Source organism: Trematomus bernacchii, unplaced genomic scaffold, assembly GCF_902827165.1.
Source record: "Trematomus bernacchii unplaced genomic scaffold, fTreBer1.1, whole genome shotgun sequence".
In the NCBI taxonomy this organism is placed as follows: Eukaryota; Metazoa; Chordata; class Actinopteri; order Perciformes; family Nototheniidae; genus Trematomus; species Trematomus bernacchii.
Window position 1 is genome coordinate 353,718 of NW_022987800.1, and position 23,359 is coordinate 377,076.

At 38.7% G+C, this 23,359-nt stretch overlaps 1 protein-coding gene across 1 annotated transcript; it reads right to left on the bottom strand.

The window, feature by feature from the left end:
* Positions 1-211: 211 nt before the first annotated feature.
* On the bottom strand, positions 212-23,103 carry usp12b (ubiquitin specific peptidase 12b). Its single transcript, XM_034149967.1, has 10 exons — positions 22,946-23,103; positions 15,849-15,929; positions 14,863-14,946; positions 13,258-13,387; positions 11,467-11,729; positions 9,581-9,657; positions 8,848-8,931; positions 8,162-8,359; positions 6,790-6,868; positions 212-1,794 (listed from the first exon to the last, which is right to left on the bottom strand). Exons 1-10 carry the CDS (start codon positions 22,991-22,993, stop codon positions 1,693-1,695), a joined length of 1,146 nt encoding a protein of 381 aa, XP_034005858.1. The 5' UTR covers positions 22,994-23,103; the 3' UTR covers positions 212-1,692.
* Between the last annotated feature and the right edge of the window lie 256 nt (positions 23,104-23,359).

Here is a 23,359-nt window from a genome sequence, read left to right on the forward strand (position 1 = left end):
ATGGGAGCGGTGGAGATGAGGAGGTGTCGGCATTCTGGCGATTTACTCGGAAGGCTTCAGTAGAAGCTGCTGGGAGTCCCAGCAGCTTCTACTGAAGCCAGTCCCCAACTCCGGGGACTTCCGGCCGGGGACTTCGGGTGGCAGTATACGCCGTGAAGTGGTTTGCGGCCTGCCAGTAAACCCAAAGCAGAAGAAGAAGAACTGACGTCAGCGGCTTCATTTGCCTAATCCTCCCTCAGGGACTTATTCCGGTGTGAACACGATCTGCTTTAGTTCATCAGAACTAAAGAGTTCTCATGAACTAAGTACGGCAAAGCACTTGGTGTGAAAGCGCCTATTAACTTTCTAGAGTGAAAAACATGTTATGTAAAGTTCTGACTTCCTTCCAGCGCTGCAGAGAAACACTTCAGCTGGAGTTTAAATTAGTGTCTGATATCATGAGGTTACTGAACTGAACCAGCTGAGTGTGCGGAGGTGTCCAGAAATAAAGCTTTAGCAATGAGGAACAGAAAGGACATAAAAAACATTCAGCCTGAACGTAGTGTGGCAGCTCGGATGTCAGAACGGACTCACAGGAAATTAAAAAAGTGTCTCTGAGTGTGTTGTGTGTAAAAACGGTAGAAATGTGCATTTTCTGGCGTTTAAAAAAAGTCAAAAATGGTAAAAGCTAATCAAATGAAACTGATAAAACAGACTGTGGTTGCTAAAGCCCGCTTGTAGTTTAACGTTGAAACACCTGACGCTCTTTGTTTAATAACTTGTTTTTTCCGCTGTGGCACCAAACATGATAACGTAATGGCACGACACGCCTTAGTTAATAACCTTAAATTTAAACCAGACTCTTTCACTCATGACTTTGCCAGATAGCCTTTAAAAACGTGGACATGGTTGTTAATGTTATGGTTTTTACCAATATCTGATAAAAATATGGAACGAATCGGACGTTTTCTCTGCGATCGACAGAAATAAGGTCCTTTTTTGGATATACGTAATAAAACAGTGCATGCTTCAACTGTACTTTTAGGATAATCTGATTCAAACTAGATTTTTTATATTATTTTTAGTTAAAAAACTAAAATAATGAGCCCCTCGTTAAGATTCCGCACCATCTTTCTGGAGGTAAGGTCTCCCTTCCCCCCCGCTTTTAACACTTAATGTTATTAACACCACTTCCTGTTAAAAACACTGCACACTAGCATCTTCAAGCTAAAGGTAGTGTCCGTGGTTTTATTATTATGACGTCAGATTTATAATATTTTTGGGGGGTTTGAACGCATGGTACCTGCGTGTTAGCATGTAGCTACTTTAGCACGGTATGTTATAAACACAATAAAGAAGACTGTGATGACACGTACGATCCTGCGTCTCGTCAGGAACGGTTAATTGGTTTCTCTGCGTCGTCTCCACAGCCCAAAAAACGGTATCCATGGCAGCCTCTTGGATCCTCGCCCCCCCCCCCCCACCCTGATGCAAAAGCGAGTGTTTTTAGATTATTTTAAGGTGCTTTTTGCATTGTGGGCGCAGAGGATTTGAACGCTTGTGATCCAGGAGGCTGGCATGCTCCCTGCAGACGTCTCACAGCTCCAGTGAAAAGCTCCCCGGATACTTATGTGGGCGGAGCCTGTGGCGGCCATAAGCCCCTCCCCTTTCTGCTGAGTGACAGTCCGTTTAGGGGGTTCACCGCCCGCAGGTTCAGTCTCTGGATTGGTAGAACAGGATGTATCCGGACTCTGAGTTCTTGGAGATGTCCGACGTCAGACCGTAGAACTCCTCGATCGCCTGCGCGTCGATTTTCTACGAGAAAAGAGGAAATAAATAATAATAAATAATAATATAGCACCTTTCATGCACAAAGCAGCCCAAGTCCTTACCTTAGGGTTAGCCCCTGTGTGATTTTTAAGAATTTAAACCACGTCTCCTGCCCCTCAGTACCTGCTGTTGATAAACCTGTAAAACCTGTTAATATTTCCTTGGGGGAAATTCCCGATGTGGCGTTGTCCGGCTTTTTGATCAAAGTGACTTTAAAAAATATATATTTATCTATCTGTGCTTCGGCGGCCGCTGTTCCAACCCTAAACCTAACACTATTCAGATTTGTATTTTAAGTGACTAGTTTAAGAGCATGTGTGTACAAAACATAGCTATGAAAAGATGAATGAATTTCGGTAACGAAGCATACATTTAATTACAGATTTTCTTTTTTCAAGAAAAGAGGAAATAAATTGATGACATTTTAGACATTTAGAGGTGATTTCAGTTGCCACGTCGACATCCTTACCTCAAGTGAGTAGTTTAAGAGCATTCATGTCAAAACCATTAGTCTTATTTCTATGATAAAGATGATTGTATTTGGTAGTAATGCATAGTGACAGATATTCTTCCATTAGTTGAACCTACTAGAAAAGCTAAATGTTATCAAATCCCACAACTTCAAATCGGTTTTCCTCGCACAACCTTCCTATAAAAGACGACATTTGAAGAGGTCTTTGTCAGCACCATATGAAATCCTTCCCTTCAGCTCACAGGTGTTTTCAGATCCTTCTGTTATCATTCTCTACCAAATCTCCATTTAAAATCAAGTATGTTTGTTGGGGAATCATTTGCCCTGCATGTCCTCCTTCGCCCTCTGACGCAGCTGACCAGCATGCCATCTCCCTTAAGGAGGGGCTGCCCTAGCATTTTGTTGTTGTTACTAGGGATGCCAGCGATTATTCGAATATTCGTTACAGTCTCCATAATCGAAGATTATTTTTAAAATTCGATTTTATTTATATATTTTTTTATTAATATTTATGTTTTTCTTTTTTTTCCTGGTTTGGTTTCAACCAAAATATAGACTAATGCTAATAATAGTAATAGTATTAATAATTGTAAATGACCATTGATCACACCACCAGTTTGTTTTACTGTAAACTTGGAGGAAGCCAGCAGCGCAGAGTGCAGACTGCTGCTGCAGCCTGCTACACACCGACCCCCCCCCCCCCCCTCCGTCACATGTGCGATTGATTTATTGGCGACAGAACAGTAACGGTACGTCTACACAGCAGCGTTAAAAAATCTTGGAGGTGGGCGTATCTGAAGCTTGAGGATTTTTTGCGAGCAACCAATCACATGAATCTCCCGCCCGCGACATACGAAGCAAAAAAGCCCGAAGTAAACTGGATATAAACTCCCCAAAACAGGCGAAAACATACCACTGTCTCTGCCACCTCCCTCCATGCCTGGCTCCTCCGGTTTATATCCCAGTAGGTCTGGTCATAAAGCACCGGGTGATTCCCTACCGCTAATTTCTCCTCCATGTTTTGGAATATGAGGAAATGACCTGCGGTATGTCTCTCCCAGCATACACGCCGTTTGATTGGCTAGAGCTTGAACTGTCAGATTTGCGTACACAGGATTTGATTGGCTGACGCTTCCACCTCAGCCTCAAAAGTTGAACATTGCTCAACTTTGAATCCTCAAAATCGAATGTGTCGAATAATCGATTAATATTCGCCAGGGCTGTCCGATTTTGATCATGGTCAGTTTCTGGCATCCCTAGTTGTTACCAGTTTGTGACCGGGCAACTGTCGGTCAGAGATAGTTATTGTTGTGGGACACCTGGAGCATCCTTCTCGGGGTGTAGATACCGTAAGCGACAACAACTGTGATCCAGTGTCCCTCAGCTGTTTAGTGTATCTATTGAAGAATGTTGATTATTACACTCTGAACTAGTTCAAACCTGGAGCTACAGGAGGGGTCTTCAGAATGTGGCATCTCATCCGTGTGGTCAGATCGTGGCCCGTGACGTGTCTTGTGAATTCTCCGGCCGAAGCTCCAAATAAACCGTCAGTGTTTGCCATCAAAGCTCCAGCTCTCCATCGTGTCTCTCTGAGTCCTGACTCCTATTGCTTCAGAAGTTTCCCCCCCACACTATTTAATATCTTGATTCGGCCCCGACAACTGTTTCTGATTTGGTGTGGCAGCTTTGTCCAAAAGAGAAAGCAAATACTATAAATAAATATATATACTTTTGGACTGGTGATGAAAGAGAAGAGGAGAGTCTGCAGATTCGCTTCCAGGTGCAACTTGTATCAAAGTAGAACGACAGATTGGAGGAAGGCGGAAAGCTAGAATACAGCCAGACAGACGGAGAGTTCATCTCCAAACGCAATAAAGAAAACGATCCGGTTGTGTTAGCGGATTCTGCCAGAAATCGGTCCGTTTCTGGACCAGATGTTCCGATGGGCCTCCTTCCCATCATAGTGGAAACATACAGTGGTGAAGACGGTCAGATTTTTAAAGAAGCTATTTCAATTGGGGGAAAGCGCATTTCATCGTAATTAATCTACAGATAAGAATAAATCTGAGTTTAAATGAAGCGTTCTTTCCACGAAATCACTAATAATCCTGTAATCAGACCCACATTATGCACTCCTTACTAGGAAAATAGCCAGAAATCAAGACCCATTAGACAAAAAGCAATCCACAGTATCTGATAAAGATAATAACTCATGTGTTTGGAGGATTTTCTCTAACTTCTTCTGACTTTTATTACATTATATGTCCCAAGTGTCCGGGGTTTTTTGCACCGCAGCTTTGATATATAACTCTGAAATCCTGCTTGTGTCTCTTAATACAAATGACACTCCACAAAACCCCTGGAATGTTTCAGCATCAGGACGGCACGCTCCGATAGCTCTGCTGTGTGGCGTACTGCTGTCTTTAGCCAAAGAAAAATAACAAAAAAAAAAAGATTCTTGGCTGCAGCAGAGGCTTTGACTGAAGAGCGAAAAAAAAAAGCCAACGCTACATACCAGTCAAACTCCACGTCTGAATTCCTACACTTTTTTTTTTACGTGAGTCAGGGTTTGAAAGGAAATGCTGGAAAGGTTCCCTACTTGCACTGAGGCATCATCACATGCTACCAGGATGTCAGACTGTTGTTTCTACGCCATGTTTCTCCTGTCATCGTGTCAGAGGAGAGCAGATGGTTTTATAGCAGGAGTCTCAGCAGAGCCCGACAACTTTATTAGTTATTATTAGTTATATTATTAGTTAGTTATTAGTTATTAGCAGATTATATCTGCTATTTAGAAAGTACTTGTTAGAGCCAGTATTTTTGTTTTTATAAGAAAGGCCACCTAATTGTGACGTCTGTAGTCAACACACTATAAAAGGACTACAATTCCCACGGCGCCTCCTTTAAACCTCAGGAGAAATCACTAAAACTGTGACACAACTTGACCAAATCCAGCTTTTAAAACACAAACACATTTTTATTAAACCCCTTCTCCTGCACTGTTTTATCTCCTATATATATATATTGTTAAAGCCAGTATTTAGTTTTTATAAGAAATGCCACCTAATCGTGACGTCTGTAGTCAACACACTATAAAAGGACTACAATTCCCACGGCACCTACTCTAAACAGTGATGGGCAACCTGCTAGAAAGACCCCGTCGAGACACAGTTTTTAACCGTTCAATTCCCCTTTAAGCTATCAAGTAATATAAGCCGTATCAAGCCAGAAAGAATACCTAAGTTGTTTGTTATTTTATTTTAGCTTTGCCTATTTGTTTTGACTATTGTAAAGGCTTCTTTTCTTTGTTGCATGTATAAAAGTTTGTGTTTTTTATTTCGAGCAAACACATCGCATAATGTCATCCAAACCATCGGAGGCCAAGCAACTCAAGCAACTGTGAGTAATATAATCAGGGTATATGCAGGAATCCTGAAGTCAAATGTAATCCCTTTTAAGACCTTTTTTAAGACCCTTTCCATACATTTTAAGACCTCATCACCACTTTGAGTTCTAACCGGTTACATTGGCGACACACTTTACCTCACATTGACTATATACAGTATTGATTGTCCTTCCTCCTTATCTTCCAACCATTTGGACGCAGACTTGCATTTCCCCATAACGATGTTGCTTAACAACCGGCGTAAACGGACCTTTGCGCGCTATCAAGCAGTGAGCGTGCGATGTCCTGTTCAGATGACGTCAAACCCAACGGGATGCCATAAATAAACTACACAGAATCACACTACACACCTACGCAATGATTACATTCAGGCAGACTGTAGAATACAACCTGTTTGGACAATTCATATACTTATTGAAAACAAGCTACAAAATGTAATACCTTGGAAAATGCCCTTTAATACTTTTTAATAGCCTTCATTTTCGCTACATTTATTTATCAACTTTTAATACTTTTTAAGACCCCGCGGACACCCTGTATCAAGGAAAGAAAACGAGTTAGAAATGTCTGTTTAAGGCGTCTAGTGGCTTGATAGAAAAACAAGGAAGGAAGCCACGACAGTACTTCTCAACTGAAAGGCAGTTACAAAATACCAAGAGTTGTCGTAGCAAAGGAGGTAGGTGTAGAAGTAAATGAGGTAGAAGAAGACGTGGTAGAAGTAGAAGAACATATGTCATTACAGGGAGAACTGAAGCTTTGATTGAGGGGGGAAATATGCCAGAAAAAGAGTACATACATTATTCTAATTCCAGATTTTACCCACAATGCTTCAGGCTTTGCTTCATCTGCTTATGAACACTTTGATCCACCCTCATGCTTCTGTGATTATATCCTGATTGATAAACCATATTTATCCTATTATTATTATTATTATTATTAAGCAAACGTTCAGGTATCTCGATCCGCCGATTGAAGGAAATCCAGATGTATTTTCGGGCTGATGCGTGAGTTTTTAAGGCTTCAAATTCAATGTAAAGTTATGCCGATGCTTATTTTTAAACACATGCGGTTGTGGAGAAGAAAGAGGAAGTGTTTCTCTCACCTCTACGATGTCGTCGTCGAACAGCAGCCAGAAGCCGTGGCTCTTCACGATCGTGATGTAGTGTCCGCGGTTTGGACCGCTGCAGAGAGGAAGAGGAGGAGAGAGGAAGAGGAGGAGAGAGGAACATCGTGAGAATAAACCCTGGAATACAGCGCTGTCACTTTGTTTGAGAAGTATGAATAAACTATTGTGTCTTGGAGTGGAGAGGACTTTGTTTTTTTAAATAAATGAATGAATTACAGCAACTATGCTTTCTGGCATTTTAGCAAAACGGAAAAAATAAATAAAAATATCAATGCTATAAGTGTAAAGCTAGATGAATGTACTTTTAGAAAAGTCAGACATCAAGTCACATGACAGTGTGACTGATGGGATAACTTCATAAAGGCAAATAGTTAACACATTCAATTATAAGAAGGCAATCTGACATGTAACTATTTTTATAGAAATGACTGAAAAATGGTTTTAAGGGATGTGATTTTTGGTAAAATTCGTCAAGTAAAATGATTTATATAATTTTAATATAGCATTATTTTCATTTACCAAGTGACTTGCTGATAAATTGATTGACAAATATATATCAGATTATCCTGGCTGACTAATGGTTGTATTCAAATAAAAAAATGTCTGTTTACTAAATAACAAAGTTAATCATTTTTTTACTGTTAAATAAGGTTCAAGGTTCAAGGTTCTTTATTGTCAAACTAATATAGCTACAGAGTAATTATGTCGTTGAAAATCTTAGGTCACAGGCTTCTCCAACAATGCAACATAATAATACAGATATACAAATAAATATAGTTATTTATTTATATTTATATAAATAAACCAAATTGTCAATTAAAAAATCAAATTGAAATCTGATAAATTGAGCAAATGTACACAAGCCACTACAGGTTCAGGTTTGACGGCAGAGGATCAGTGACAGTGATCAGGTTTTATGCTTCCACACATAATAAAGTCTGTTATGCATCTAACCCTAACCCTAACCCACAATGTCCAAGACCATTTAAGTCCATAACAATGTATACATGACTCCTTCAAAAGCAAACTGAAAACCCATTTCTTCGTATCTGTCTTCCTTGTAAACTAATTTCCATCACCGAGTTTCATCATTAGCATCACTTCAGTCACATGCTTTCATCACATGGCAATACGTATGTTGATGTATAATGTTTTTATCATTTGTATATACAGTAAAACATGGACAATGATAGTAGTGAGAATTGAAAGTTAACCCAAACTAAAAGTCATATTACAAATATTTTTTTTTTTGCTTTTAAAAATGTTCAGGGCATTTCTTATGATTTGGGGCTATAATACATTTTGATTTGATTTGATAAATAAAGTTAAAAAGAAGACCCCCCATTACCTGCCGCAGTGCACCACGACGGCCACCAGGTCGTACATGCGGTCGGGGTTGGTGGCGTCCCCCGAGGTGTTGAAGAGGCGGAGCTCCAGAGGGAAGACGACCCGATAGGACAGCTTGGTGTAGCGGTGCAGCTGGTCCATGTACTTGAAGCGCTTCAGGTGGAGGGCGAGGATCATCGGGAGCTTCTTCACCCTCATCCTGACGAAGAGGCGGAGATATGGAGAGACCATTAATGTCAAACACACTCACAAGAAGTTGTATGGAACATTTAAGTCAGTTGAAATGAACAGGAGGGTTTCACACAAAGGTTATTTTAAATCGGTGCTAAATCTGTGAACACTTGTGTGGTTAAAGCAAGAACAACCCAGTCAAACAGTTGGTGTGTGCTCCCCCCTTTTGATCAGCGTCGCAAACCAAACACCCACAAAACAAAAAGACATGATTGCATTTCTAAAAGGACAGGACTACATTTATAATACTGCAATTACTGTATTAGTTGATAATGAAAAGTTAACATTATGTAATCAAACAAGCGAGTAGATTAATTTTTTTTTTTTAATAGGATGTTTTTAGGTATTTTAGTAAACTCCCTGATCAATTTGAGCAACTTGAACCAATTATGAATTTTGACGGGACATTTTTACAGTATATGAATATAAAAATGTTGTAATAATAAAGAAACCCACCTCTTCTGGGCTTCCTGTTTGCTGCGACACTGCTCACAGTAGTATTTGTATTCACTGCATAACGTCTCTGTGTTGCTGAAGCCTCTGTTAGGAAAACAAAAAACACACATTTACCACCAGGGTGTAAAAAGTCAAAGTTATTACAGGGTATATGCAGGAATCCTGAAGTCAAATGTAAGACCTTTTAAGACCTTTTTTAAGACCCTTTCCATACATTTGAAGACCTCATCGCCACTTGGAGTTCTAACCGGTTACCTTGGCGACACACTTTACCTCACATTGACTATACACAGTATTGATTGTCCTTCCTCCTTATCTTCCAACCATTTGGACGCAGACTTGCATTTCCCCATAACGATGTTGTTTAACAACCGGCGTAAACGGACCTTCGCACGCTATCAAGCAGTGAGCGTGCGATGTCCTGTTCAGATGACGTCAAATCCAACGGGATGCCATAAATAAACTACACAGAATCACACTACACACCTACGCAATGATTACATTCAGGCAGACTGTAGAATACAACCTCTTTGGACCATTTATATACTTATTGAAAACAAGCTACAGAATGTAATACCTTGGGAAATGCCGTTTAATACTTTTTAATACCCTTCATTTTCGCTTAATTGATTTATCAACGTTTAATACTTTTTAAGACCCCGGGGACACCCTGTATTATACTTTCCATATCAGGTGAGGATAATAATAAAGGGTTAACAGGAGCAGTGTATACCTGAGACAGTGTGTGATGGAGGTGTTCTGCTCCACGTCTACAGACAGATCCAGGAAGTCTTCGTCTTTACTGCTCACCTGAAGCGTGGAAAGATACCCAATTTAAAATGGTTTCTCGTAATCAAAAGCACAAAAAGACAGTTTTTTGCAAAGCAGCATCTCCAGCCAGGTAAACATGTAATCTTGAGGTCTTACGAAAGTGTTTCCCATCTTTGTTTTAATGTCATAATGTCAGTATATCTTGAGTCTGGGTTCAGAAGTTAATTTAATGATACCATGTGTCACCTGAAGCGTGGGAAGACACCCAATTATTTCTCGTAATCAAAAGCAGAAAAAGTCAGTTTTTTGCAAAGCAGCAACTCCAGCTAGGTAAACATGTAAAATAAGTATTCTTAAAGTCTTATAAAAGTGTTTCCGGTCTTTGCTATAATGTCAAAATGTCAGTAAATCTTGAGTCTGGGTGAAGCTGTTGATTAATGAAACCATGTGTCATGTGTAGTTATTACATTATGGACAATTATAACTACATTTAAGGTGTTTTCAACTCTTTAAAAATACCACTTTAAGCCAAGTTTAAAACCAACGTGCTCTTGTTTTTGTGCACTAATCGATCCTAAAGTGAGATGCAGAGTTAATCCCGGGTCAAAAGCACTTTAAAAAGTATTGATTATATAATCTTCACTGATTGTTATATCATGTAAAATGTCTGTTTTCTTGTTTCTTGTCTTAAAAATACCTGTTTTTTTAAGTTGCTGGAAGAAAAAAGTCAGACTTGATCCGACAAAGTATTTTATAGTATCAGAAAAACTAATAAATGTGCACTAACTTCTATAAATACGCAATACAAATCATGATAAAAGTAACTTTTGAGGTGTTATATTGTGTGTTCCTCATAGTAGTTAAGAATTGAAAACCTCAAGGTAAAAAGATCATTATTTAAATCCCGAAGTTTTAAATCAACACATTTTTCAGTTTTCTTGCCTTAAATATCAGTGTTTTTTTTAAGTTGCTGCAAGAAAAAAGTCAGACTTGATCCGACAATGTATTTTATCGTATCAGAAAAACAAATACATAACCAAATATGCACTAACTTCTATAAATACGCAATACAAATCATGGTAAAGACATTTTTCTGTTTTCTTGCCTTAAAGTGGACCTATCATGCTATATTTGAATAATATAGTGTAGGACCATACCTATATAAGGCATATTTATACTTTTTTTTTTTCAAAATACCAAACAGATCATGCATTTTAGCCATGCCTCATCTCGCTCAATTTGACATTTTTTAGCTCTGCTCTGCAAGGGCTGATTCAGTGAGAACAGCACCATCTAGAGGCCTGGCATATGTACTACAGCGTCTCCAGCGCTTTCGAACGGCAATGGCCGTGGCTGTGTCCTCCTGATTGGTGGAGTTGGCCCAATAGCCGTAGCGCCACCGTCCTGACGTCAGGACAGTGTTCAAATCTGGATCAGTTTTTATCAGATCCGTTGCAGCCCCTTTTTTAGAGATTTGGGTATGGAGGAAAATAGAGAGGGTTGTGTTTTCTGACACTTGGTGAGTTCCCTGGAACACCGGGGACACATATTCATGTATAAAAGACGTACCAAAGTGCATTTTGCATGATAGGTCCCCTTTAAATATTAGTGGGTTTTTTAAGTTTCTGCAAAAAAAAAAGTCAGACTTGATCCGACAGAGTTAAATAACAAATAAATGTGCACTAACTTCTATAAATACACAATAAAAATCACGATAAAAGTCACTTTTTAGGTCTTAGGGTGTGTTCCTCATAGTCGCTTAGAATTGAAAACCTCAAGGTAAAAAGATCATTATTTAAACCCCCAAATAGTTTGAAAATCACACATTTCTTCCAGCGTGTCACTCACAGCTTCACAGTTGAGGCAGCGCGTCTCATTGGTCAGCGTTCCCTGGAAGATCTCGTGAACCCAGGTCTGTTGTGTTTCCTTGACTCCTTCCCCCTCTCCTCCTCCTCCTCCCTCACTTCCTCCTCCCCCTCCTCCATTCTGCACCAGTTTCCCGTTCTGCTGCCTCTCCTGGCTCTTCTCCTCCTGCAGCAGGTCGGCGATGGTGTTGAGGAGGTAGTTGAGGAACTCGTGGGCGTCCTGCTGCATGTAGTTATCAAACAGCTCTGAGGAGGCAGAGATACAGACAAAAAGGTAAGAGAAATAAAAAAAAATTGTCAATTTATGGAACATGTCAGAAACAAAACGTAGATGAGAGTAACACCTACGTCACTTCCGGGCAAAAATGACGGCTCCGCCCACTTTTGGGGGAAAACAACGCTGCCATTTGAATGGCGGTCAAAACTAATTCTGAAGTTTTTGTCAATCCGATCAGACATTTTTGAAAACCGTGGATTTTTGGATCTTCAAAGAGCCCGATTGCATTCCCAAACAATGACATGAAATCATTTGAAATCGACAATCGGGCTTTTTAAAAAACGTTCAAGGTGCAAAAAAACATTCAAGGTACAAAAAAATAAAAATTCTCAAATAGTCTCTGGGTGTTTCTCAATCTCGAGGACGCTTCCTTGGTAGGACATGTCTTCCGAGTCAGGTCCTTCAGAAGCGAGGCAAGAATCCTTCCTAGCCTCGGAAAACGAAGAATGGTGGAACAGGCTAACAGGTGTGCGTCCTATGCGAGGGCCACGCCTTAAATGGAGTGCGATTTCCGCCAAAGATTTTGGAAATTGGTCCGTGCGCAAAGCATTGTGGGGGATTTTAAGACCGTGGAGGATATACATGTGCAGTCTCGAAATTTCATGCAACGAAGTACGCCGGTCTCTGTAGAATTCCAAGTATGCTTGACATTGGAACAGTCCTTCGGCGGGACTCGATGAACAGAGAGTGGAGAAAGAGAAGACAGAAAATAATCAGCATGTGTTGGCCGGAGAAATCGCTCCAATTAAGACCGGTTTTTATCTTCCCTCCGCAGGATTTGGCGACAGCTTTATTTCCTCAGCTGTGAGATTAACGTGTCAGCTCAGATATGCCCTCCCTCTCTTCCTCTACTTCTCCTTCTTTCCGGCTCATCCCTTTCTCTCTCACTCATTTCAGATTTGAGAGCCTAACCCCCCGGTGGTGGATTGATGTTGAACACCCGGTGAGGAAATGGGGTTTGAGTTCCTGAAAGAAGCGACAGCTGCACATCCTGGCATCGCTGTGAAGCCGAAACCTTCCCCAAAATGCTTATTATTAGTCATTTAAAAAAAGCTGGAAGATATTTTTCTACTTTACTTGCAGTGCAATATCATACTGTAAAGATATCGAGAATTAACATGGTATTAATATGAAATATGCAGGGTTATATTGTAATTTACATGGAATATATACAGCATTTTTTTATTACATTTTTAATTGCACATTTTACTCTAACCTCTTATATAAATATCTGTATATTATGTAATCTTTGTATTGCACATTTGTACTATTATTTAAACAAATATTTTGATTATATTACATTTTTTAATGTTCATTTAACTTTTAAAATGTATTTAAATATCTTTATTTTATTTAATCTTGTATCTATATATAGCACAATTACTTAAACATATATACATATTTGTAATATATATATTTTCTTATTTATATGTTTGCTTTATTTCATTCTTAATTCAAGCAGCTCTCACAAAACCCAATTATAATTCTGATATTTACCATTTTCTTTTCTCAGTCTGGAGATGAATTTCTTGGGAGGGATGACCCCGACTTTCTTCTTCTGCGTGGCGATGCTGTTGAAGAGGTCGGAGAGGCAGGTGAGGAGAGACTCCTTACGACGAGGCTGCACCTGGAGGAACAACAACTTTATTTATAATGCTTCCATACAAGTCCTAACGTCAGAGATGGCAAAAGTACACACATCCTTTCCTCAAGTAGAAGTACAGATACTCGTGTTTAAAAATACTCTGGTAAAAGTAGAAGTACTGACTAAACTTCTTTACTCAAGTAAAAGTAAAGACTTTGAAATGTACTTCAGTAAAAAGTACCCATAACTAGCAGCTGTTTTAAAGAGTACCTGACCTCCCTTTATATTAATAGAACAATAATGTCATTGTTAGCTAATGAATGTTTCCATGCTGAACAACGGCAACATGACAACGTTTTCATTGGTCCCTCTTCTTTAGAGAAGACCAGGAAATGATGGATACACGGATCGTGTTCAAATCAATAGGCACGCAATGACTCTAAATAATAATGATCACGCCACCAAACACACATTCAGACTAAAGGAACCAGCCTGTTTGGAAAATGTGAGAAGTAGAAAGTACAGGTATTAGTGTTCAACATGTAAGAAGTAGAAAGTACAGGTATTTGTGTTCAACATGTAAGAAGTAGAAAGTACAGGTATTTGTGTTCAAAATGTAAGAAGTAGAAAGTACAGGTATTTGTGTTCAACATGTAACAAGTAGAAAGTACAGGTATTTGTGTTCAACATGTAAGAAGTAGAAAGTACAGGTATTTGTGTTCAACATGTAAGAAGTAGAAAGTACAGGTATTTGGGTTCAACATGTAAGAAGTAGAAAGTACAGGTATTTGGGTTCAACATGTAAGAAGTAGAAAGTACAGGTATTTGTGTTCAACATGTAAGAAGTAGAAAGTACAGGTATTTGGGTTCAACATGTAAGAAGTAGAAAGTACAGGTATTTGTGTTCAACATGTAAGAAGTAGAAAGTACAGGTATTTGGGTTCAACATGTAAGAAGTAGAAAGTACAGGTATTTGTGTTCAAAATGTAAGAAGTAAAAAGTCTTCAGAAAAATAAGTAGTGGAGTAAAGTACTGATACCAGGAAAATGTACTTAAGTACAGTAACAAAGTATTTGTACTCCACTACTTCCCACCTCTTGTCCTATATCATTGAAGAAGGATTGCATTCTTTAAGTGTGTGAACCCAGCACACCAACAACAATATATATTGTATATTAAGAATATCAGCAAAATATAACTCATATTCTGGATTTTTTAACACTTTTTTGTTTACTAGATAATTCCATGTGTTATTTTATAGTTTTGATGTCTTCAGTATTCATCTACAATGTAGAACACATTAAAATAAACTTCGAATGAGAAGGTGTGTCCAAGACTGGTAGTGTATATACATACTTAAATATATTTACATGTATGTGTGCCGGTAAAAAGCTAAATTGTGATACAGCTATGGTATCAGAATAACTTTATTAGTCCCACAGAGGGGACATTTGTTACAGCAGAAAAGAGCCAAAGACAGCTTAGTGTTACCTAAGAAGCATGCATAAAAATCTCACCTTGTACGCCAACACCTTCTCTCTGAACGGCCGACAGAAATACAGCGCCTGCAGCACTGAGTTACAGTAGCAGGTGTTTCCAAACTGGAGAACGAAACACACAGATTCAGGATTTAAAGAACTACATGTTACAGTTTACATCACGGGTGTCCAAACTGTTTTCACCGAGGGCCACATACAGACAAATATACGAAGGGCTGGGCCGCTCACTAAAGTCAAAGTCAGCTTTATTGTCAACATGTCTAACGTGTGTTATACATACAGACATCTTGAAAGACCGTTTCTCGCAGTCCCACAGTGTGACACATATACATTAAACAAGATACATAGATAAACGGGGTATAAGACTGAGTAATAGTGGTAATAAGTACTAAAAAAACACAATCCACAGAACATTAATTGACGTTAATGCAAGTATTTTTTTGTGCAAATGAGAAAATGATGTTTAAAGTACAGTTTCAATTCAGCAGCAGCGGAGATGGGGAGAAAAGTGACTGGTGCTGGATGAGGGAAGGCTGTGTGTGTGAGAGGTATGTTGCCTCAGTTCAGTTAGAAGTTAGCTAAACCAATCAGATGTAGGTGAATGATGCTGCAGCCTACATGACAGCTCTCCAGAGGGTTTCATTTATTTTGTTGGCAGCTCATTCCTTAAAACAAAAGCCTCAGTTTGATTATAATAAGAGGAAATGTGAAGGGTCTATTTCAAGGTTGTTATGTAAATAAGTTATTGGGCTTTTTTCTAATCAACTTAGATTTGTTAGAACATATTTTCAACTTGAATTGACTGACAGTGGTCTTATGAACACATGAACACTACTGTGTAATATATGTTTACAGATGTATTTAAGAAGTACAAGACAAGCTCAAGTTTCATTTGTGGGTCGTATTCCATTTTACTCTTTGAAATAGCTGATGGCCGACTCAAAATGGCCGTAGCTTGGACACCCCTGGTTTACGTCATCCACGAGCTGTTGATTAACACTTACGTTGACCAATCCAAAGTAGTGTTCATTAACGGGAAACTGTTCCGGTCCGATCTCCTTTTCCAAGGCAGAGGCATTGGCGCCCTGAAAGGAAGAAGAAGAAGAAGAAGAAGAACTATCATATGCTGTGTTTTCAAAGCAAAATGGCACAGCACAGCAACACTTATTTTACATAAAACGATCCGTCTGAATCGCTCCTTTGTCCCGATGTTTCCTCCTCATTGTTTCCTGTTCTCTCTGTTGAATTCAACCGTGTGTTTGGTGCAGCTGTGCTTCCTGCTTTATTTCCTCCATTTGGAGATTTACAGGCATCTTTGTGATAAAAACGTTAGATATTTTATCATCAAAGTTTTACCAGATTTAGTCGAGAAATCTTCCAAGTCTCTCTTTTTTTAGCAATATTCACCTTGATGAACAGTGACTGGTGGTCTATGTCTTTCTTCTTTATACATACACATCATTATGCAAACATAAATAACATACAATATGCCAGATATATCCCAGGACATGTGACAGAGTTTGTTACTAAAAAGGTCACTTCCTGATTTTGCAATGCAGAAAAAAAAGATACCGCCCGCAGCTCAGCTATGAAAATAAGTTTAAAAACAACAACAACAAGCTGTAGGGGCATTGTTTGATACGAGTGCAAACACATGAATATTCCATCCCTCACATACTTGTGTATATATAATACCTTGCTTTATATCTTGTTATTGTTCATTTGTAAATTCAACATGTATCTTTTCTACTTTCTTGTTTATTTCTAGTCTTTTTTATTTGTATTGTACAGTGCCATGTCTTTTTATGCTGCTGCAACACAAACATTAGGCGCTTTCACACCAAGTGCTTTGCCGTACTTAGTTCATCAGAACTCTTTAGTTCTGATGAACTAAAGCAGATCGCGTTCACACCGGAATAAGTCCCTGAGGGAGGATTAGTCAAATGAAGCCGCTGACGTCACTTCTTCTTCTTCTGCTTTGGGTTTACTGGCAGGCCGCAAACAACTTCACGGCGTATACTGCCACCCGGAGTCCCCGGCTGGAAGTCCCCGTAGTTGGGGACTGGCTTCAGTCGAAGCTGCTGGGACTCCCAGCAGCTTCGACTGAAGCCTTCCGAGTAAATCGCCAGAACGCCGACACCTCCTCATCTCCACCGCTCCCATGTTTTCTTTTGTGTTGCCATAAGTTAGTCTCTCTACGTTGGTGCGCGGGGCTAATGCTAATGCTAATAATGCTAATGCGAGCAAATAAAATGGCGGCTTCACAAAACTTTTTGGGAGTTTTACGTGGTTTGCAATCCGCCCAGCCAATCAGAAATGGGAACCTTTTGTCTCCCATGAAAGTACCTGCTCTCTAGCAGGGACTGAAAAGGGGGTGGAAAGGTTTTCATGAACTAAGTTCTAGTTCCGGATTTTTTTGGTGTGAACGAACATTTTCTGAACTATATCGGAACTATACTGGGAAAAGTACTCCAGTGTGAAAGCGCCTATTGTCTCTTGTTTTTAAGAATGTGACTCTTAGTGGCACTTTGTGATTTTGACGCTATTTAAGTGAAACAATGCCGTTTCGTCAACTTAAAGGATTTTTGCTTGTTTCTTGTACACCACACTTATCATAAATAAACTTTAATACATGAAACACTTGGAAGACAACTGGTAGAATATGAAGCAGTATGTAAGGAATTTGTTTTCTTTCATGGCAGTTTGTGTTTTTAAGACTGGAGACAATGCAGTTTTGAAAATTTTACAGATTTGTGCTTAATTCTCTCAAAAAGTTACTGAAAGATAGACTTTTATGAATAAAATCTTAAAACTGGAAAATGTAATATCTTATTTTATGTATGGTACCTATATGTGTGAATAAGTGTGTGTTTTCAAGTCTCTTAGTCATCATAAAACGTTAGTATTCTGGGTCATTTATGATACGAGTGCACATCAGTATAATAGCATGCATGGTAGGGCTGTGCGATTATGGCAAAAATCCTAATCACGATTATTTTGGTCAATAATTGATATCACGATTATTAAAAACGATTATCCATTTACTTTGAAAACATCTATTTATTGAAACAAAAATGTGAACAGTATGTTTTTAACAGTTGATTACCCTGAACTTTAAGTATAATTCAACTGAAAAACCACAAAAAAAAAAAAAAAAATTAAATAATAATTACATTTTTTTTTTTTTAATAAAAATAATAATCGTTTTATTTCGATTACGTTGTTTTCGTAATCGTTGTAAGCCAAAATCGTAATCGAGATTAAAATACGATTAATTGCACAGCCCTAATGCATGGTACCTACATGTGTGAATAAGTATGCGTTTATAGGTCTTTTAGTCGTCATAAAACGTTGAGCTTCTGGGTGTCATTCAGTCTAAGCTTCTAGAAATCTAATCCTGTATAAAAGGCAGGACTGAGAGGAAGAAGATGATGATGAAGATGATTCAGCTTTTCCTCCAGGCGTGAATGACTACACACTCAGATGTTACTCATCAGCACACTGCAGTCCATGTAAAGTCAACAAGACGAGAGCAAATGAGGCTCGGCTCGGGTTATTTCTCTTAACAACACGACGTCCACTCCGAACACCACATCGTTGTAAACAAATACCAAGGCAAGCTTTCTAATGTCGGAAACAGAGAGGGAAGCAAATCATCTGTCTGGGAAAAGAGATTTGTTGAACGTGTAAACACAAACGCTTGAAGTGATTTTCAGGTTTGTAGTGACAGCTTTGAAAAGACTGAACTGATGGAAATGAAAGTGCCAGCTGTGCAGCTTTAGAGGAAATAGACTTCAGACAGAAGGGCGACACGACTGGATTGTTATATTTATTGATGATGACTATCAATCTATTCTAGAGCAAGTCATGATGAAAAGGACTTGATTGATGTACATCTCAACATATTTGCTTCCAAATTACCTTTTCTTTCTGATTTGAAGAAGGCACATCCTTGTATCTTTAAGAAAATAAGCCGTACAACAATGTAAAATCTGTATGAAATGAGAAGAATTATGAATACTGAAAGCTTGTGGTGAGACAGTTGTGTAAACTGTTGTTTTTAATATCAATAACTAACAGGGAACTACCTTTAAGTGCTCATAAAATGTTTAAATTGAAGTTTAACAATGATATGAGAACGGCGCAATTCCTTACGACTTCCTACAAATCCTTTAATACTTAATGAGACTTTTTGTAGTTTAAAATGTGGCCTATAAACAGTAAGTTAGCCTAATTTGAACATAAAGAAAATTGGATAAATGTACTTTTAATTAGGAATATCCTGCGCACAACCACCTGACAGTTTTTGATACCCAAGGCTACAAACCCATATAAGTTGATATAAAAAAAGTATTCAGGATCAATACTTAATAGAAGCTCAATTCAAGTATTTTTGCATCATCATCTGTGATACTGGCTACCGTGATATAACTATAGCGTATGCTGTCTTTGATGCAGAATTGCTGTAAACTGATAAGACTACACTTTCACAAGACAGTCAAAAGTGGAATAAAAACTGCGTGTCTCTATTTTTCTTGTCTAAAAACATCAGCATTATTCCCCTGAATGCTGCTACATTATTAAAGCTGTCCAGTTGTAGTTTGTGCCGCCCTAACAAGGACTTTCACAGCTTCAACAGTGGAATTGATTTTGTGAAATACTTTCCGGGCAGTACCTGGTCGACTGCCAGAAACAGAGTGAACAAAGCCACCAGGGACAGCTAATATTTAGCTTTGATACTGTTTGTCTAGTAGCTGCTGGTAATCTGCCACAATGATGCTGGCCTTCACACTAAAAGGGTAACAAGGCCTGGGTTGCAGTCGAATAGTCCAAAAATCAGCTCCTAAGTTCTAACCCTATCGTCTATTCCTTGACCTCAGAGTGAAACGTCACGGGGTTAAGGGATAGTGGATAGGAGAATTCAAAAGGACTTAGGAGAAGAGACTGCGGTACTTTAGAGAATCCGACTGCACTTTCACTATCCGACGTGTTTATGATGCGCCAGCAGAGGTCATAAATGTGCGTCTGCTGCTGTGGGGAAACTATGGAAACTACAGTTTTCTATACAGCGGACTACAACATGGATGTTTAATAAGAACGAGGGACTACTGTAAACTCATCTAGAGACTCTGCACCGTGCTCTGATGCTGTTGTGCTTTATGAACGGGGACAACAGAGAAACATATTCTTCATGACCAAAGTTGGAATTGAAATAAAAAAGGAAAGTGAAACTTATGCTCGTCACCCTCTCCCTCCGGTCCACATTAATACAAATGATCCCAATACGTATGATTGTATGAAAAGATCTTAAAATCAATACAAATGTATTTATTATAAACGTTAGTCCTTAACATCTAGCACTGTGTATATCACCATTCAAACATTGCTGCAGCCGCAAGGCATTGTGGGGCTGCATGTTCTCCTCTCCTTTCGTAAAGTGATTTTAAAGTGTACCATGCATGCTATTATACTGGTGTTCACTCGTATCATAAATGACCCAGAATACTAACGTTTTATGATGACTAAGAGACTTGAAAACACCCACTTATTCACACATATAGGTACCATACATAAGATAAGATATTACATTTCACAGTTTTAAGATTTTTAAAGTGGTTCCTAAGCTAAAGGAAGTTTGAAACCTCCTTTCCTATCATCTAGACTTGGAACGGCACTTATCATGGCTGCCACTGACGTACTTCCGGGTCATTTCACTCCGTTAGGACGGTTCCTAAGCAAAACGGACTATTCGACCGCAACCCTGGTGTGTGGTCTTTAAAAACCTGCATGTAGAAACCACACTGGCTAAGTAAAAGCTTTCCGTTTCCAGCATATATATCAGTAGCAGACTGCAAATTAAACCTGAACTTTTGAAAGAACATCCATAACATTCATCTGTTTGCAACTCATATATATCAATATTCCAATGACTTTATACAGACTATTCTGCACTGTTTCTATTTTATTGTATTTACTTGTACTATTTCATCTGTTGTATTGTGTTGCACTGTTGGAGGAGACTGTGACCTAAGATTTTCATTGTCATAACTACACTGTAGCTATATGCACACATGACAATAAAAGCCTTGAAACTTGAAACTTAAAAGACTGCAGTAGTATGTATACTGTGAAAGGTGCAGCGGCAGGAAACAGGATAAATTACAGTCAGAAGTTAATCTCAGGGATTTAAGCTCACCTGCGTGTTTGTGTGTGTGTGTGTGTGTGTCTTAACTACGCTTCAAAATAAACAAACACTGGGCGGTCACATTAAGAGCTAATGAAGCCGTGTTTTGACCTGTTTCACCTTGACCCTATATGCCTAACAGGTTGTCCTTTAAACTGAAGAATCTGTGCTAAAGCTGAATGTTTACAAGCGTCTATCAGCTGATGGTGTTTTTGAGCAAAGCTGACCGTCACCTCCTAGTTTCTGTTCAGGGATCAATACTTTTAAACATCATTAAAGCCTTTTAAAATGCCATTTAGAGGCAGAAGACGGCTAAAGAGCGCCTTCTTTAAAAGCGTGTGCAGAGCTTAATACACAGGTGAACTAAAGGAACTAATATCTTAGGTTTAAATTAACCATCTTGTATTTACTGTAAGTTTATATTAACACCATATAGGCTTTTATAAATGAAAGGGTTTGTTGTTATTAGAGAAGCAAAACTACAACAACAGCCATTATTTACAGAGGCAACATCAGGGTGTAACCCATGACAGGAAATGCTGGGTTTCTCCATCAGTTACAGATAATTGACAGATAATGTCCGCTGAGGAAGTACTCAGATGTTGTACTTAAGTCAAATATCATCATCATTAACATATATTTAAAGTACCAAAAGTAAAAATACTCATTATGCAGATTGTCTAATATATATGATATGTTCTTATTATAGTAATAGATGCATTAAAGTGTTATCAAAGCTGCAGCTAGTTTTAATTACTTTGTATACTGCAGGGTAGCTTGTGAATTTACACCAGAACTAAAGTCTGATTTAAGAGTTGATTATATTTCACATCATTCATCCAAATCTGGAAAGTAACTAAAGGTATTCAATACATGTAAAGGAGTAAAAAGTACACCATTTACCTCGGAATTTTAGTGGAGTAGAAGTACAGAGTAGCATAAAATGGAAATACTCAAGTACTTAAATGTACTCATTTACTTTACACCACTACACCTGATAATTTAACTATGCAGATGATAACCTATTAATTCCTCTTGTATGTGCAAAAGGTATATACACGTAGCTTTTACAATAAAGGGAATACAAGTTAGGATTAGCATACAACAGTAGAAAACAACTTTGTCTTTTCAGCTAGCATGCTAAGCTAGCTAGTTTCGCCCTTCTTGCATAAACAAACTACAAGCTGGCTAATAATTAACAGTCAAACAAGCTGTGTTTTTACTCTGTTTTCAAACTAAACCAGTGGAGTTAGGAGCTGACTGTTAACAGGCTACAACTTTCTGGAAAACCCTGAATGTTATTATTATCATGTTAGCAGAGACGCTAGCTTTAGCTCAGCCATGGTTGTATAAAGAGAGAGAGGTGGATTCACCATTCATTCCTATGAGAGTTGCTCAGTGGCGGTTGAAGCCTAGATTAAAACTGTAGATTCAGAAAGTACCCGGATGCAGGCCCACAGAGCATGCGCAGTAGAGTTTTCCCTTAAGCCCCGCCTTCTATCCTCCTGCTCTCGGCTCAGTCAAACGAATGGATGTAAAATGTGTACACTATTATACATTTTCTTAAACCTAAAGATGTTCATACAGCCCTTGAAATTATCCTTATTAAATCAAAAATGACTCTGAATTCGGCTTTTCAGCACATTTTGCAACTGTTAAACCCCAATGATGCAAATAATATCTGTAAAATCTCAACAAAATAAAAATACGCTGATTTACAGATGTCACTTTCCTCAATGTAAGTCAATGGGGAAAAGTGTTTTAGGGCCAGAATGACGTCACGGGTGTGGTAGTGACACATTTTCGCCACCACGGCCATTCATAAAAAAATCTGCTTCAACGGCCGGCCACTTCCTGGAGGTTTGGGGCTAACAGGCGAACAAACACTAACATTAAGGCCGAAAATCAGCTCCTTACCATCGTACAAATCGAGGCGATCTTTCGGACTGTCATCAGTATTTCCATCCGTAAGCCGCCATGCTGGACCGAACCCCGATGTTGAAATTAAGAGAGCCGTGAAGGCTGCAGAGTTTCTGGAGAACCGTTTGCTTTCTGCCCGGTCTGTTACCATTACAGAGTAGTAACCACCACTTCCGCTTTTGGGATTTCAAAATAAGACACCAACTGGAGAAAGAAAATGAATGTGAATTTTTGTTTTGTTATTAATCTTATTCATTTATATATAAACGCTCATGTTAATTGTATTACTGATATACTTAACAACGATAACATATGTTAAGAAGGCGTTCAATTAACAAGACTAATACAGGCAGGATGAATTTCGAAGAAAACTGATGTGGGGACTGCTAAGTATATACATATCTTTTTCAA